The sequence below is a fragment of the Lynx rufus genome, unplaced genomic scaffold (assembly GCF_022079265.1).
Source record: "Lynx rufus isolate CCGP_SWC_20201006 ecotype Redwood Valley unplaced genomic scaffold, mLynRuf1.p SCAF_16, whole genome shotgun sequence".
Lineage (NCBI taxonomy): Eukaryota > Metazoa > Chordata > Mammalia > Carnivora > Felidae > Lynx > Lynx rufus.
In genome coordinates, this window is record NW_025814830.1 from 10,997,101 (window position 1) to 11,015,510 (window position 18,410).

At 51.6% G+C, this 18,410-nt stretch overlaps 1 protein-coding gene across 1 annotated transcript; it reads right to left on the minus strand.

Moving 5' to 3' along the window:
- Nucleotides 1–2,351: 2,351 nt before the first annotated feature.
- Nucleotides 2,352–16,125, minus strand: ACP7 (acid phosphatase 7, tartrate resistant (putative)). Its single transcript, XM_047077556.1, has 12 exons — nucleotides 16,005–16,125; nucleotides 10,086–10,286; nucleotides 9,596–9,778; nucleotides 8,601–8,724; nucleotides 8,325–8,387; nucleotides 8,113–8,227; nucleotides 7,915–8,022; nucleotides 7,767–7,824; nucleotides 7,621–7,688; nucleotides 7,439–7,510; nucleotides 4,562–4,699; nucleotides 2,352–2,417 (listed from the first exon to the last, which is right to left on the minus strand). Exons 1-12 carry the CDS (start codon nucleotides 16,123–16,125, stop codon nucleotides 2,352–2,354), a joined length of 1,317 nt encoding a protein of 438 aa, XP_046933512.1.
- Between the last annotated feature and the right edge of the window lie 2,285 nt (nucleotides 16,126–18,410).

Below are 18,410 nucleotides of genomic sequence, written 5' to 3' on the forward strand. Positions count from 1 at the left end.
CAAACGTGATCTGAAGGCAAATAAAGCAGGGAAAGGTGATGGGAGGTAGGGGGTGGGATGCCGTGTGGGTTTTTTTTTTTTAAGTTTTTAATTTATTTACTTATTTTGAGAGAGAGAGAGAGAGAACAAGCAGAAAAGGGGCGGAGAGAAGGAGAGACAACATCCCACGCAGGCTCCGCACCGTCAGCGCTGGGCCCGATGTGGGGGCTCGAACTCACAAATCGCGAGATCATGACCGGAGCCGAAGTAGGACGTTCAACCGACTGAGCCACCCAGGAGCCCCGCTAGCTAATTAAATGTGGGACATGACAGAGGCGCCTGGGTGGCTCAGTCTGTTAAACATCTGACTCTTGGTCTCGGCTCAGGTCATGAGCTCACGGTTCGTGAGTTCGAGCCCCGCATCGGGCTCGGTGCTGATGGTGCAGAGCCTGCTTGAGACTCTCTCCTTCTCTCTGCCCTTCCCCTGCTTGTGCTCTCTCTCTCTCTCTCTCTCTCTCTCTCTCTCTCTTGCTCTCGCTTAAACAAAAAATGAAGGCCGTGAGAAAAAGAAGAGTCAAGGACAACACGACACCAAGGCTTTCAGACTCATTTAATCCCAAGGCAACCCCATAATGTGTGATCCTCCTTTTGTGACAGATGATAAAACAGAGGTTCAGAGTGGGCTGGTGACCTCACACCCCACAGGAAGGGGCAGAGCTGAGATTCAAACCCAGTGCCGGGCCTTTGCTGTCCGTGGACCCCACCGCCCAGGCACGTTCACAGCCTCCCCCAGGCCTGGGATGGAACAGGCCAGGCCCACACGGGCACCAGCTCAGGGCAACGACTGCCCAGCGGGTGACTTCACGGGCTGGGTGCACCCCTCTGTGGCATTCCCTCATTGTTTGTCACCGGCGTTGGGTAACTGTGTTTCTCTGCTCACCCGTGAACTCCTACAGGGCCTGACGGGGGCGGATTCATTGCTGTCCCCGGCGTGTCCCTGGCATCGCCCCGCCGGAGCCTGGCATATGGTGGCCATCAGTAAGGCAATAAATATTTATTAAGCACCTACCTTGTGCTGGGCTATGCCGGGGAGAGCCCTGGGCACCGCCCTCCCGGGATGGAGAGTCCAGTGGGGGAGACAGACCCACCCCCCCAGAAAGTGTCACCCCGGGGATGGGCTGGTTTTAGAAAGCTGAGCCCGTGCATCTCATAGAGCGATTAAGACGAGGTGAGCCTGCAAAGCTGGGGACCCACGGGCTACCTCAGGGAAGCCCTGAGCCCTGGGGCTGGAGCCCAGCTCGGCCTCAGATTCCCGGAGTCCGAGGTCTGTCACCAGCTCAAAGCCCTCCTGTGGCCCCACTGCACATAGGATAGAGGACAAAGTCCTCTGATCTTTCCCTGTCACCCCTCTCTGCCCCTCTCTCCCCCTCACTCACTCTGCCCCAGCCACCCCGGCCTCCACTTCCACGTCGACACCCCGGCAGGGCCAGCCACGTTTCTGTCTCAGGGCCTTTGCACTGGCCGTTCCTCTGCCCAGAACACTCTGGTCCCGTGGCTACTCCCTCTGACTCCTTCAGATCAAATGTCACCCTCTCAGTGAGGTCTCCCTGATTGTCCTGGTGAAAACTGCAAGTGTCCCCCCTCATGGCCCTTCCCTGCTTTGGGGGTAGACGCCCAGTAAATAATGGTCGGGGGGAGGGGGTGGTGGGGAAAGACAGAGGGGGCGGAGAAGAGGAAGGGGAAAGGGGAAAAAAACAGGCAGGTCCGTGTAAGCACCACTAGCTTGGAGGCTTACACGGACTAGGACTAACACTAGGAGCGTTAACACTTCTCCCCTCCAGGATAAACCAGCGCTGGGCTGGGAAACTGAGGCACAAAGCAACACCGGTTGGCACGCCTTGGGCCGGAAGGCCCGCCCAGGAGAGAGTCACCAGCGCCACCTGCCGGAGAGTGGTGTCATGACGGCCGTGCCCACCCTGCTGACTCCGGGCGAGTGATGCGCGGGAGGGAGAGGAGACCGGCCAGGGGGCACCCCCAGCGGAAGTGCAGAGTCGCAGCGATGAGCCTCTTTATTCCAGAGGCCCCGTGGGCGCCCCGCGCCGTCAGTGCTATGCAGGAGAGCAGGGCTGCCCAGCGCCCGCCTCACTCGGTTCCTGTACACCTGCCCTCTCGTTACAGCCAGAGGGCACCCCCACCTCTCCAGGAGGGGGGAGCGGCCCCAGCTCCCCGAGGGCTGTGTCCACCCCACATGGGGCCTCAGAAGGGCTGGGAGACAAGGCCCGCCCTGACTCTCCACCCGGGCCTGGGCAGCGTCCGGTCACACTAGCCAAGGCAGCAAGGCCCAGGGCTCCTGACCAGGGCTGCCCCTGGGCCTAGAGGTACATCATCCGGCCAAGCAGGGGTCTCACCACCCAGACGTCGTCCACAATCTTCCCGTCCTGCAAGGGACAAAAACAAAGGAGGTAATGACAGCTGGACGTTCAGACTCCAGGGCCAGGGACCTGGATTCAAATTCCAGCTCTACCTTTAATGGGCTGTGTGAGACCGGACAAATTGCTAGACCTCTCTGAACCTCAGTTTTCCTCATCTGAAAAGCGGGATGATAGTAATAGCATGTACATCATAGATCTTGTAGGAAGGAAATGAGATTATTTGTAGAGGGCTTTTTAAATTTATGTTTTATTTATGTTTTATTTTTATTTATTTTTACTTACTTTTATTATTTTTTATTTTTATTTATTTCTTACTTATTTTTATCATTTATTATTTTTATTTTTATTTTTATTTACTTTTATTATTTTTTATTTTTATTTATTTTTACTTACTTTTATTATTTTTTATTTTTATTTATTTCTTACTTATTTTTATTATTTTTATTTTTATTTATTTTTATTTTTATTTACTTTAATTATTTTTTATTTTTATTTATTTTATTTTTACTTACTTTTATTTTTATTTTTATTTATCTTATATTTTACTTATTTTTATTATTTATCATTTTTATTTATTTTTTTACTTACTTTTATCATTTTTTATTTTTATTCATTTTCTATTTTACTTATTTTTATTATTTATCATTTTTATTTATTTTTATTTTTTATTTTTATCATTTTTTATTTTTATTTATTTTTTTGGCGCCAATTTTTATTTTTTATATTTTTTAAAGTTTATGTATTTTGAGGGAGAGTGCGTGTGTGCACATGTAGGGGAGGGGCCGGGGTGGGGGGAGAGAGAGAATACTAAGCAGGATCCACTCTGCCGGTACAGAGCCGGACCTGAGGCTCAGACCCATGAACTGTGAGATCATGACCCGAGCTGAAACCCAGAGGCCAATGCCCAACCGACTGAGCCGCCCAGGCACCCCGAAGGACGTTTCTGAAGGGGCCCCAGAGCATGGCAAGGATTGCATAAGTGTAGGATATTATTATAAGCACAAACCCCAGAGTCAGACAAACCTCACTTACATCCCAGTGCAACGGCTCTCTCTCCATGACTGTAAGCACATTATCCAACTCTGAGCCTTAACTTCCATATTCTACACACTGGGAGAACCGAATGGGATAACACATAAGCCTACCCCTGGAGCGCGTGGGACTCAATAAATGGAAGTTATTTATAATAAAAAGAACATAGTTGAGGAGGGGGGAGGGGGAGAAGAAGAAGAAGAAGAAGAAGAAGAAGAAGAAGAAGAAGAAGAAAAGAATATGGTCTTTAGGGTCATATCTCAGCTCTGTCACCCTCCAGCTGTGTGACCCTTGGAAAATTATTTCCTGTCTCTAAGCCTCAGTTATCTCATCTGTAAAATGGAAAGAAAACCCACCCCATGTGATGGCTCTCGTGATTCAAATACTACGAGATGGAAAGCATCTAGCACAGCATCGGATATACAACAGGTGCTCAATAAATCATCATAATTATTATTTTAAAATTACAGTGGCAAAAATAATGGTGAACCGTGATTATTTGGGTGCATCTAACCTTAAGGCGTCTCAACCCCCCACATGTCATATTGGTTTCCCACCTCTTTCAGTCCCTGCTTCATGTTGATAAACACCTATGGAATTTACCATGTTTGGGAAACCGTTCTCAGCACTTTTCTATCATAAGTCATTCAACTATTATCATCCCCTTTAACAGATGGGAAAATTGTGGCTCAAATAGTTGAAATAAGTTGCTCGAGGTCATCCAGCTGGTAAGTAGCAGAGGCAGGATTTGAACCCAGGATTTCCAGCTCTGGAGTCCGTGTGTTTTTGTTTTTTGTTTGGTTTTGGTTTTGGTTTTTTTAATTTTTTAATGTTCATTTTTTTTTTTTGAGAGAGAGAGAGAGAAACAGAGGGTGAGCAAGGCAGGAGCAGAGAGAGGGGACACACAGAACTCGAAGCAGGCTCCAGGCTCTGAGCTGTCAGCACAGACCGACGTGGGCTCGAACTCACAAAGCGGGAGATCATGACCTGAGAGTAAGTGGGCCGCTTAACCGACTGAGCCACCCAGGCGCCCCTGAAGTCCCTGTTTTTAACCACTCGACTCCAGAACGCGCCAGGCTCGGTTACTCAGGGAGGTGATTGGACCACTGCTCACTGACCTGGTCGTCGGACACCTGCTGGATGTGGATGTGGCTTCCATTGAGGATGTGCAGCCGCGTGTACCCGTACTCTTTCACGCGCAAGGCGCTCCAGGGCCGCGGGAAGAGGGAGAAGGGGGTCAGCCGCTCCTCACAGCCCTGCCAGACAGAATCATTCAGACCCAGGGCTGGGGAGGGTGGAGGACCCACAAGCAGCAGAAACAACCTCCCGGGCCAGGACCCTCCTGCCCCCAAGGAGGGCAAAATCCGTTAAGACTTGACCTCACTGATGCTCAGCATTGAGGGTTTTGACCCAGCCAGGCTTCCTGTGCCCTGGGTCTCTGACTTCTAGAAAAGTGCATGGCTGGAAAAGACTGCCCACTGCAGCATTTTCTGTAAAAGCCCTGAGCTGGAAGTCACCCAAATGCCCATCAGTGGGGGTCCGTTAAATAAATTATAGCATAGCCATCACAAAGCAGGGCTCTACAGAAAGGTGGCCAAGGTGTATGATAAAAGGGAAAACGCAAAATAGATAAAAACCGGTGGGTCTCAACACTGGCTGCACAGCAGACTCCCCAGAAAAGCTTTTTAAATCACCAGTGCCTGGGGGAGAGGGTGTGCTCATCCTCTACAAGCAGCAGAACACCAGGCGACATGAGCAGAGACCATGAGGGACCGCCATCATTGTAATAACTAATGGAAGCAGCCATCACTATAATAACGGATGGAAGCAGCCATCACTATAATAACGGATGGAAGCAGCCATCACTATAATAACGGATGGAAGCAGCCATCACTATAATAACGGATGGAAGCAGCCATCACTATAATAACGGATGGAAGCAGCCATCACTATAATAACGGATGGAAGCAGCCATCACTATAATAACGGATGGAAGCAGCCATCACTATAATAACGGATGGAAGCAGCCATCACTGTAATAACGGATGGAAGCAGCCATCACTGTAATAACGGATGGAAGCAAGAATCATCAGTAGATCGTGAAACTAATGGTGAAAGTTTGAGGAATAGCCAGATATTGGCAGAGTCCCAAATGATCTCTCCAGGAGTAATAATATATATTAGTAATAATTACATATAATAAGATAAAATTATAAAACATTAATAATAGAATAATAACTACAACAAATAAAATAACATAGAGATTACAACAAAGGCAGCTAAATGTTCACACTTGGGAAATGTTGGTAAAGGGGATATGGAAAGTGTTTGTATTTTTGCAACTGTTCTGGAAGTCTGAAGGAATGTCAAAATTTAAAATCAAAGAAAAAAACCAATCTGTGCTGATTAAAGTTCAGAACAGCGATCACGTAGGGGTATGAGGAGTCTTCTGGTGCTGACCACAGTCTATTTCCTGCTGCAGGTGGTGGCCAACACTGGGCCAATGTCAGGGCCCCTTTCTCGAAGATTCTCGTGTTTGTTGTGGAGTGGGGCCCAGACACGGGAGTTTTAAAACTTCCCCATGGTATGCGCACCAAAGCTGAGAACCCCTAGGGTATGAAGCATGATCCAAGTTGTTTTTTAAAAGTGGGCAATACAGTAACACATCTCTATCAAGACAATGACTCCGTTGTACATGCGGAGAACGTTCTAAAATGCCATCCAAGAGGCAGAACAACAGAGTAGGACTACGAAGGGGTGTGGAGGGCTGGTGTTCACCTCCTGCCCCCTGAACTGTTTGAATTTTTGTCACAAGTGGTTCTTACTTTGATCGTCCTGACTTGTAAGAACCGGCTTAAAAAACAAGCCCTCTCTCCTTGCAGAAATGAGTGATTGCAAGGCAGAGGGCGGGGGGCAGGAAAACACAAGATGATCCTGGAGCACCTTGGAGCGCCAAAAAATAAGGAAGTGCTCACCAAATGACAGGGGCACGTGGGGAAAAAACACAGGACCTGACCGGAAGCCTTCCCAGTGGCCCAAACAGGAGCAGTAAGGTAATAGCGGTCGTATCAGATTATCGCCCACAGGATAGAATCATTACCCGTGAGTCCAGACTGGTATAAATCAATAACTAACTACATAAATGGAACAGAAGGGACAACTTTTCCTCGTGGGAGGCTTCTGATTAATAAATCTAGGAGGAACGCGGGAAATAGAAGCTCCCCATTAGAACACCACAGTAATAATTCTTGCTGGCAAGACCCGCCAAGGGATTCAACACTCAGTGGGTGAAAGCTTGAGGACAGACGGGATATTTGCGTGGCGGCAAAGTATCTCCCTGAAGACACTTATTAATTAGAAAGGGAGCCATAATACATTCACGGTGGAGGAACCCAGCAGACACCTCCTTCACCAGGTGACGCAGAGAAACACCTCCAGGAATGAGACACGCAGACGGCACGTCACCCCCGGTCACACCATCACTTCTGGGTGACGTCTGGGCACTGTCTTGCCCCGAATGCATAACCCGAGGCTCAGCGTCAGACATGCCCAGACCCAAGGGCCATTCGGCCAGACAACTGGCCGGGAGTCTTCCAAAATGTGAAGGATGAACGACAACGAAAGACGGAGGAACCGTCACCGATGGGACAAGACTCAGGAGACACAAGATACTGGACACAGTGTGGGATCCCGGAACAGGGGGCGGTCGTTAGTGAGAAGTTCGGGGAAATGGGACTAGTCTGGAGTTCAGGTGTGATGAGGATAATAATAAGCAACCCCTGCCACTTACTGAACCCACTACTCAACGAGCATCTGATTGCCTGTGCCTCTGTTTCCCCATCTGTACAATGGGCATGCTACTAGGGGCACCTACGCTCTCGGGTTGAGAGTTGGTGACGGTGACTATACAAAGCACATGGCACCGAGGCCAGTACAAGAGGCGATGAAAGTCAAGAGACAAGAAGCCGAAGGCGCCCCCTTCCCGCCCTGCTCACAGCAGATCCAGTGATGATGTGGACGGGGCCTCGGGGGTTGGTATACGGCATCTCTCGGCTGCCATTAAACACCTGGAGGAGGGAGCGAGGAGGAGGGGCATGTCACAACAGGCCACACCCCGGGGCGTCCAGGGGTCCACCGACACCAGCCACACGGGCCCTTGGCCCTCCCTGAGCCTCACCTGGTAGTCGTAAATGGGCCACAGCCGTTCGTACGAGTGCTCGTGAGCCCACAGCTGCAGGTCGACCCCTGAGACAGAAAAAGTGGGGGTCAAGCCCCTGGACCCTGGAGAGATCAGGGGGCGGGGAACTCCCCCGGGTCACTCACCGTGTTTGTAGAAAAGGTCCTCCAACCCATACAACTTGCCAAGGAGGCCTTTGCGAACCTGGGCAGGGCGACAGAGGAGGTGAGTGGTGAATCGGGCCGGCCCCCCACGTGGCGCTCGGCACCCCGCCCCCGGGGAGGGGGTCCCCACCTTGCTTTCGTGCCAGGTACAGTCGTCCAAGTCTGCATTGGAACAGTACATGGGCCGGTGGCCCATGGTGATGATCCACGGCCGGGCCGCCCGGTTCTTATTGGCTTTCTGGAGAGAAGGGCCCAGAGTGAGAGGCAGGGAGAGGGGAGGGGATGGCAGCCTGGTCAGGGGATGAGAGGGGACCTCCAGCCAGGTTACCTGGAGGTCGCTCTCCAGCCAGTGGAACTGTCTCTCTACGAGGTGGCGGCCATAATTGAGGAAGAAATACACTTCGGTGGAGAAGGAGATGATGTGCGCGGGGCCCAGATCCCAGCTGGAGGGGTCAAAGGGCATGGGTCGAAGGCGGGGTCTCCTCTGCATCTCCCGCCCTTCGGGGGAGGGAAGCCAGTCCCCCAGGTTCCCCAGATTACCTGTACCACAGGCCTTGGTTGTTCCCCGGCATGCTGAAGCGAGCCTTGTAGTGAGAGAAGTTGCTGGGTAAAAGGAAATAAAGGGGTGGGAAGAGACTCTGGGTTCTCCGGTCCCACCCCCACCTCCCCACTTCCAGGCTGGGTCTGGCTCCCAGCCTAGCCCTTATCTCCACCAATCAGCAGCTGCAGCACGAGGGACTAAGGTGAGACACTAAGAAGGACACATCCGTTTTCACCGCTCAGGCCCCCGCCCACCCTGAAGCCCTCGGCCCTCACTAGCGCTCTTCGTGATTCCCAGGGCAGGTCATGTAGGGCAGACTGGCGGCCACAGGTTCGATGAGCCGCATGAACTTGTCGCCGACGCGAGCATTGTCCTGATCCATGTTGTAGGCAAAGTCTCCTGAGGGGCGGGCGGGGAGAGAGTAAGGACCCAGGCCCGGCTCTCCTTCTGCCAGGACTGAGACAGCTGCTCAGTCGGCTGTAACTCTGGCTCGGAGCCATCCTGGTTCTCCGATCCCTACCTCACACCCACCCACATGTACCCTTGGGACTGTTTCCCGAACCTCTGGTCTGAGCCCCCGCCGCAGGACCCTGCTGGTCTCCTGTGCTCTGATTACACCGGCCCACATCTTTGCCCGCCCTCTTGTCCCCTCCCAGGACAACGATGTTAAGACCGACACAGTCTGATACTGGTTTCGTACCAGGCACAGTTCCAAATGCTTCACATTCTTGATCACCTGAATCTTCAATACACCCTCTGAGGTGGATATTATTATGACCTCACTTCAAACGGGGAAACTGAGGCCCAGGGGGCCCGTGCAAGGTCACAAGGCTGGCTAGTAAAGACCCAGGAATCAAGCCCCGAGAGTCTGATTCCAGAGTATGCGGCCTTGAACCTTATCAGCCCCAATCTCCATCTCCCATCTGTTTCCCTGTCCCTTGAAGCCACAGCAGCAATGATAATGACAATGAACATGTAGCACTTACAGCATGCTGGGCAATGTCAACTATTTAGTCATGACGACAGTCCTGTGAATTCTGACCCAGTCTCAGCTGTCACAGGGGAATAACGCAGAGGACAAAAGCAATGCTCTACGTGTTGGGAGCTGGGATTCTCACCCGGGCGTTCTGGTTAACCATAGACACCATTGCCAAGGTCAGGCACATCCCGGTCCCTTCAGAACCACCCTGGCCCCGGCCAGGTCCCCTCAACAGTCCTCCCACCCACGCCCCACCCCACACCTCTGGGCGCACCCTTGCCGATGCCTCACCCACATGGAGAACAGCATCGTACATGCCCTGCTGGGTGTCCCTGCGCAGCCGGGGTAAGGCCTTTGGGTTGTCAGCCCCCAGGTCCCCAAACACAGCCAGGCGGGGACTCCAGTGGGGACCGTTCTTCAGGGCCCTGAAGCGGAACCGACGGCTCCAGCCCCGAGAACTGCCACAGCGGTAAACTGAGGGAAAGGGAAAGGTTGTGGTCAGCGAGGGGCACCCCCGGCCGTCTCCTCCACCGCCATCCACCTTCAGCTGGTGGGGGGAGGCGGTGGGGGATCGAAGGGTTCTGACCCGTGCCCTCTGGTCCACCCTGCCCCGGACCCCAGCGCCTTCCATTTTCATCTTCAAGGTCTCCTACAATGGGGTCCGGGTAAACAGAGCAGTTGCCAGCCCAGCCAGAGCCCCCTGCTGGTGGTAGTAGCTTCTAGTCTACACCGCACTCCTCTTCTTGCTCCCCTCAACACTTGGGTCCGGGGCCCCTCTCACCGTACTGGACCCCCGGCAGCAGCCCCCGCAGCGTGACTCGGTGTATATAGAACTTCCGCCGGAGGACACCCCCATCCACGAAGGGGCTGAAGGTGCCCTGGGCCCGGAGGGGCAGGGGCCCCGTCAACTGTAGGCCGAACTGCACTTCAGAATGGGTGGGGACCCATGTGGTCCAGGTTACCGTCATGGAGCCTGGCTCACCTGGGGAGAAAGGAACAGAGTGGGGCTGGGCGGTGAGGCCTGGGGGGGGGTGCACAGAGATCGAGGGCCAATAACTAAGAGCTCCGGAACACCGAGGAGTCAAGGGACACAGTTCCGGAGCTCCCCAAGTTCAATCCTGGCTCTGGCGTTTCTAAGCTGTGCTTCCCTGAGCAAGTCGCTTCACCCCTCTGAGCCCCAGTTTCCTCATCTGTAAGGTAGAATGATAATAATATCTACTCTACAGGGTTTTGATGAGGCTTAGGTGAGTAAATACAAATAAAGCGCCTGCAACAGTGCAGCTGGGATTACATTATTAATATCATTATTCACTCTGTGCAGACCTTGTGCCACTTTACATGCATGATTTAAAAAAAAATTTTTTTTAATTTATTTGAGAGAGAGAGTGAGAGAGCGCGAGCTGGGGAGGGGCAGAGAGAGAGAGAGAATCCCAAGTAGGCTCCCCAAATGTCACCAGGCACCCCCATACCTGATATCATTTGGGGGTTATAAATTTAGATGTCTAGAAGCCTGCTGGGTAATATAAACGGAGACAAGGGCCAGCTGGAAGGAATAAGGCAGCAAGGAGTTATGGTGTGTGTGGCCAACTGTAGACCCTGCCCTATCTCAAAGGGGCAGCCATCGCTGGCTCTGGTGACAGCCACCATGTGGGCCCAGTGCCACGAAATCTGTCAACTTCTAGACTAAGTCTCTATGTGGTGGTTTTCCATGCTTTAGCGCGGAGCAGGATGCGGGGCTCAATCCCACGAACCGTGAGATCACGGCCTGCGCCGAAATCAAGAGCTGGCCCCTTAACGGGCTGAACCACCCAGGCACCCCAGAGATCCAAACTTTTAAGTGACAGTTCAAAATTCTTAAATGTCGGGGCACCTGGGTGGCTCAGTTAAGCGTCCGCCTTTGGCTCAGGTCATGATCTCGCGGTTGGTGAGTTCAAGCCCCGCGCCCGGTTCTGTGCTGACAGCTCGGAGCCTGGAGCCTGCTTGGGATTCTGTGTCTCCCTCTCTCTCTCTGCCCCTCCCTTATTTGTGCCTATAGTCAGCTACTCTTCATGTAAGAGGATATACACAGTTATCTACTCGTTTCTACCAAAGAAATACAGGAAGGATACAGCAGAAAGGAAATAGATGGGTTACTTACAGGGGGTGGATGGGGTAGAAAAGGGGGGGACAGGAACAGAGCAGGAAAGACCAGGAGAGAAAACACTACCTTTTTTGTGTAATTCTGACTCTTAGAATTATAGTCACGCTTCAAATTTCCTTCACGCACTCCCCAAATAAACTAACAATTAAAGCCACCCAGGATGTGGGGAGAAGCCCGTATGGAATATAAATACTGACCAATGGAGGTAACTATATTTAAAAAGTGAACAGGGGTGGGGCGCCTGGGTGGCTCAGTCGGTTAAGTGCCTGACTCTTGATTTCAGTTCAGGTCACGATCTCCCGGTTTGTGGGTTCGGGCGCCCCGTTGGGCTCTGTGCGGACAGCTCAGAGACTGGAACTGCTTCAGATTCTGGGTCTCCCTCTCTCTCTGCCCCTCCCCCACTCATGCTCTCTCGAAAATAAACATAAAAAAATTGTTTTAAGTGAATAAAGTAGCCACACCGAAGGGGTGGGTAACCACGGGAACTAGGTCTCGACTGGACACTGAGAGACTATAGAGAAAAGGTAGAAACCTCCAGTTATAAAATGAATAAGTCACCGAGATGAAAACAGTACAGCACAGGGAATATAGTCAATTATATCGTAATAACATTGTATGGTGACAGATGGCGACTACACTTACTGTGGTGAACACTGAGTAGTGTATAGAATTGTCCAATCACTATGTTTTACACCTGCAACTAATATAACGCTGGATGTCAACTTATACTTCAGTAATAAAAAAATGTTTTAAAAAGACGACAGAGGGGCGCCTGGATGGCTTAGTCGGTTACGCGTCCGACTCTTGGTTTCGGCTCAGGTCATGATCTCAAGGTTTCATGGGTTCGAGCCCAAAGTGGGCTCCGTGCCCACAGCGCAGAGCCTGCTTGGGATTCTCCATCTCCCTCTCTCTCTGCCCCTCTCTGACCCACGTTGTCTCTGTCTCTCTCAAAATAAATAAAATAGGGGCGCCTGAGTGGCTCAGTCAGTTAAGCATCCGACTTCGGCTCAGGTCATGATCTCACGGTCCGTGAGTTCAAGCCCCGCATCGGGCTCTGTGCTGACAGCTCAGAGCCTGGAGCCTGTTTCAGATTCTGTGTCTCCCTCTCTCTCTGCCCCTCCCCTGTTCATGCTCTGTCTCTCTCTGTCTCAAAAATAAATAAACGTTAAAAAAATTAAAAAAAAAAATAAAATAAACCTTAAAAAAAAACAACCCAAAACCGCTCTCCTTTCAGAAAAATAAAAAATAAAAGGACTACAGAGGAAAAGGACCACACACACGTTGTCACCTACTAAATGTTCTCCGGAACCGCTTTATGCCCATACTCGTGTTGAGCAAATAAGTAAGCATGTTGTAGAAGTGGAAGGTAGGTTTCTCAATGCTGGCGAGAGGAATTACAAACAAGGAAAGAAAATGGCCAAAATAAATCCTTGATTTAGAATCAGAGGTATCAGGGCACCTGGGTGGCTCAGTCGGTTGAGCAGCCGACTTCGGCTCAGGTCATGATCTCGCGGTCCGTGAGTTTGAGCCCCACGTCGCGCTCTGTGCTGACAGCTCAGAGCCTGGAGCCTGTTTCAGATTCTGTGTCTCTCTGTCTCTGACCCTCCCCAGTTCGTGCTCTGTCTCTCTCTGTCTCAAAAATAAATAAATGTTAAAAAAAAATAGAATCAGAGGTATCAGCATGATCTCATGGTATGTAGTGTGTACACACAGACAGACGCGAAAATAGAGATGTGTGCATACGCGTGTAACACACACATGTTGCCTAGCTCTGTTCGTGAAAGGGCCTAGAAGCAATGATACCTCAGTAGCCACGAGCACACCGAGTGATCAGATCTTAGTTTCTAAATACCCATTCTCCAGTGAAAGAAACTGGGGCTCCTTGGATAAGCGGTTGATTCCAAAGATGGGGCAGGAAACATACAAGATAAGCCTGGAATAACCTATGATCCCAGAAAAAGTGGAAGTGCTCAAAAAATGATGGGGGTTTGTTGAAAGAACACAGAAGCCAATCTGAAAGAAATCCAGAAGACCAAATCCGGGACAGTTTGAGCCACAAAGTAAATAACAATTGTACTGTATATTTAACCGATGGAACAGTGGGTATCTGTAAGTCTATACTGACATAAAAGAATGAATGGATGGATGGATGGATGGATGGATGAAGGGGGGAAGGAACAGCTTTCCCTACAGAAAAGTTTCCGTTAGATGGAGACAGGGAATTAGAAAGTTACAAAGTCACAATTAGGCAAACACCACCTAACAATTGTTGCAGGCAACAATTGTTTTAAACAGTTTTAAAACAAATATCTTAGGCTCTTGAGCCAGCTTGCCTGCGTTCAAATTCCAGACTGCATGACCCAGGGTCAGACTCCTCACCTCCACGAGCCTCAGTTTATGCTCCTGCAAAATGGGAGTACCAATAGTACCTACAGCATAAGATCCAATTTGAGGTGAAGTGAGTTATCTATCTGAGGGACTTAGTAAGAGTGCATTTGCTCTTGTTACTGTGCAGGCCAAACAAGGGACAGCTGTCATCCCACTGGATTTCCACAGCAGCACCATGAGATGGGTATTATCCTTGTTCCATTTTACAGAGGCTTCCAGGCAAAGTGCCTTGTCCTGGGTCAGTTGGTCAACAAACGCCAAAGCAGTGTGTTTGTGAGTTTCAGGTTCTACATTGCAACTAACCTTTAGGCCACGCTCTTCCTCAAGTGTCAAGGACATTAAAAAAACAAACAAACAGGGGCGCCTGGGTGGCTCAGTCGGTTAAGCGTCCGACTTCAGCTCAGGTCACGATCTCACGGTCCGTGAGTTCGAGCCCCGCGTCGGGCTCTGGGCTGATGGCTCAGAGCCTGGAGCCTGCTTCCGATTCTGTGTCTCCCTCTCTCTCTGCCCCTCCCCCGTTCATGCTCTGTCTCTCTCTGTCTCAAAAATAAATAAACGCTAAAAAAAATTTTTTTTAAAAACAAACAAAAAACCAACAAGGAAAGACTCAGGAGCTGTTACAGAGAGGAGGAGATTAGAGACATAGTGTCAGAAGCAGTGTGGAGTCGTGGGTTGGATCCTGGATTAGAATGAAGACATTAGTGGAAAGATGGTGAAGTCCATAGTTCAGTTAGTGATATGATGCCAATGTTAATTTCTTAGCCTTGACAACGGTACCATGGGTACATAAGACATTGACATTTGGGGAAGCTGGGTGAAGGGGGTACAGGAACTCTGCACTCTCTCTGCAACTCTTCCATAAGTCTAAAATTATTTCAAAATAAAAAAGCTAAAATTATTTGAAAGACAGACAGGGCTGTGTGCTGAGATTTGGTGCAGGATCGAAAAGCTATAGGCACAATAATTTGAAACTCCTTTTAAAAGCTGGCTCCCTGGGGGCGCCTGGGTGGCTCAGCCGGTTGGGGGTCTGACTTCTGCATCGGTCATGATCTCACCTCTCGTGAGTTCAAGCCCCACAGAGGGGTCTGTGCTGCCAGCTCAGAGCCTGGAGCCTGCTTCAGATTCTGTGTCTCCTATTCTCTCTGCCCCTCCCCTGCTCATGCTCTCTCTCTCTCTCTCTCTCTCTCTCTCTTTCTCTCAAAAATAAAATAAAACATTAAAAAAATAATAATGAAAAAAGCCTCCTCCCTGTTTCAACCAAGTGCCCGTGAGAAACCAAATTTTCTTCCTAGGTATCATCCAAAGCAACCTATTGAAACAGCAGCAGAAGCAGATGTGGGGAGAATCTGGCTGTCTCCTATGAAGCCAGACATTAAAGAGGCTTAGAAAGATGTAAACCAGTGCTGCTCTTCTCATGAAATTTCTTTTCTTTTGCATAGTAATATCTCATGAAAAATGCCATTTACCTAATGCAGAGCGGATTTATTAGTGTTCACGTTAAATGACTTAAAATTTGTAAATGCCTCAGTTTTAGTTTCTAAGATGCAAATATTTGGCTATAACTCACATAAACCAAAGGTCTTTGAGGTTCTCAATAATTTTTAGCTGTGCCAAGGGGCCCTGAGACAAAAATGTGGGAGAAGCATGGATGCACACAGGCCAAGCTCCGCTTTGCCCCTTCACAGGTGATATCTCATTCACTCCCCGCCGTGAGGTCACACTAACATTTTCCCATTGTCCAGATGAGGACGCTGAGACCAGAGAGGTTAAGTCACTGGCCCATGGTCACACAGCAGGTAAGTACGATTAAACTACTTACACTGGGATTAAAACCCGGGAAGTTTGGGTACAGAGGCTCCAGGGTCCAAGGCCTTACCGCCACAGGGCACCACGGCCTCTAGATCAAGGATCAGGAGGCAGTTTTGTGGGGACACAATGGGCGGGGACAACAGCAGCCCCCTTTGGGGAATGCTTACCACCGGGTGGACACGGTAATCATCTCCCACACAGCCAGAGGAAACGCTGCTTGGAACCCCCATTTAACAGAGGCAGACAACCGAGGCTCAGGAAGGGCAAGCCCAAGGTCCCACAACAAATTGGCATGGGATTCCGGAGCCCCCAACCCACTGGGCCTCCGGGGGAAATGCCCAGGAAGTGCTCACAGAAACTTACCCGGGTAGGACAGGTGGACTTGCTCAGGGGGGGCCCTGGGAGCCTCTGGGGCCCCTCGCACTCCGAGGGAGAAAAACAGGAGCACACAGCAGCAGGACGAGCAGAGACAAAGGAGGCGCATGGTAAGGGGCCGGTCAGGGACAGATGGGGGAGGGGAGGGGTCCACAGCAGCTCAGATTCCGGAACAGCGCGAAGATCAGGAACACGCGAAGAGCCTGGGAGGCGGAGTGGAGGGAGCGCAGGCAGTGCTGGGGGGAGGGAGGCAGGAAGGTTATCCCGATGCTGCAGGGCAAACAAGCGAATTGATCATTACCAAGCGCCCGATGTCCCGAGACTCGCTGTGTGCTAGGCACTTTGCATACATTAAGTCACGGGCGCCTCACAACATTCCTATGTGTGGTGGCTACTGTGATGATCCCCGTGTCACCGGGTGTCCCCTGTGTCACCCAGGAGGGAAATGAGCAACAGTGATTCAGTGCACAGCTGGGGATGTGATGGAGCCGGGACTGGAACCCAGGGGTCCCGGCCCCACAGCTCCCGCCGTTAAGCGCAGCTCACTCTCGGTGACAGGCTTGGGAGCGGGGTGGGGGCTCGGGGTAGCAAGTTGCCCTTGGCAACCCCGTAACCAGCACTCCGCATGCTCTCAGCGAGCGCAGCTTTTTCACCTTTTTACCTCCACCCCTAGCATTGCACTCGGCTCTCAGACCTCGTCGCTCTCTGTTTGGTCCTCCAGCCTTCCATTTTGGTGTTAGTGACCCCAACCCCCCCACTCCAACCCCAGATCCCCCCGGAATTCCACCCTCCCGGAGGCGGCCCCAGCCTCTCTGCCCTCTCCCCAGCATCCCATCCTGCCTCGGCGACCCCAATCCCGCCCCCGGCGCTGCACCTGCATACCCACCCCCCTTCTCCCCAGCCCCTTCTGGCCGGCTCCCGTTCGCTCTCCAGCTCCCCCAGGACCTGCCGGGGCACAGCCGGGCCAGGACCGTCAGCCCGGACGCCGGGAGCTGGAGCGGGGGACGCCCTCCCGGTCCCCGGCTCACCCTCGGGGGCGCCAGCTGCCCGCACGCGCGTCTCTGGCCACCCGTGCGGCGGCGGTATTTATGAGTTTGCAGGCATCGTGGCATCCTGCCGCCCACAGCTGTCCCAGCCCCGGAAGAGCCTGCCTTCTCGAGGTGACAGGCTCCCCAGGCAACCCGGGCCCCGGGCCACACAGGTCCGGCCGGTCCTGGGCGCCCCACCCCCCCACCCAGGGTGGGGCGTGGGATGGGGGGCCCAGAAAGGTTTGGTACGCCGCCGCCACCACCTCCAGGTTGACCACCAGATGAGCGCCGAGACAGGTGAGGCTGAGCTGGTCCCCCAGGCGCCCCACCCCGCGACTGCGGAGCCCCCAGGGCACGGACGCTGGCTCCCACCCCTGCAGCTGCCAGATCCCGCGGTACCCGCGTGTGCCAGCAGCGGGGGTCTGCGACCCAGGCGATTCGATTCCCCCATCCCTTCCAGCCGGCTCGTCTTCCTCTAAACCCCTTCCACCTTCCTCCTTCTCCAAGCTTAGCTCACGGATTCCCATCCCCCCCCCCCAACCCCCACTCAACCCTGGGGCTCACTGAAAACACAAAATCAAAATCCAAGAAAGACAGTGCCGCTTCTGGGCTGTGCGCCCTGGGCGGGTTGCTTAACCTCGCTGAGCCATGGCTTCTTCACGCGTAAAACGAAGGTATTAATAGTGCATATCCTATGGGCGGGTGTGAGGCTTAAACCAGGTGAGGCAATTTCAGGCTGAGAACCGGCCTGGCCCAGAATAAAGGCTGGATAAGAATCAGCTGCTTTATTATTATTATTATTATTATTATTATTATTATTGCATGAACTCCAGAAATGGGTCTGAGGTCTAGGTGGGAGCAAGTGAGAATTTTCCAGCAAACTTTGCTTCGGGAGCTGTTTGGAGGTTGAGTGTGGCTTGCCACAAAATATGTTTGGGGGTTCCTCCAGCAGCAGAAAAAGTATGGAGGGTCCAGGTTTTCGATTGTCTCTCTTCCCGGCAGCAGATAAAATGACCCCACCTCCTTGGTTTATGTAATTCAAAGTACAACAATGTCCCCAGGTTGGGTACAACAGATTTCGGAGTGACACTGAAGGGGGGCGGGGTTCCAGATGGGCCTTTTGTACTGTTCGGATTTTTTTTTTCACCTTCCAGAGTCCCCGTTACAGCTTAAAATGTAACAATACACAATGGTTTCATCCTCAAACACCCTCAATTCCCACTCCCGCCCCCAATTGTAAGTTGCCCTTGCTTTTCGTTTTTCTTGCAGAAGCTGAGGCTTCTAAACTTTTTTTGTGCTAAAGACGCTTCGGGCGGGCTGGTGAAGCCCTTCCCTGAATCATGTTTTTACAGGCATGAAATAAACA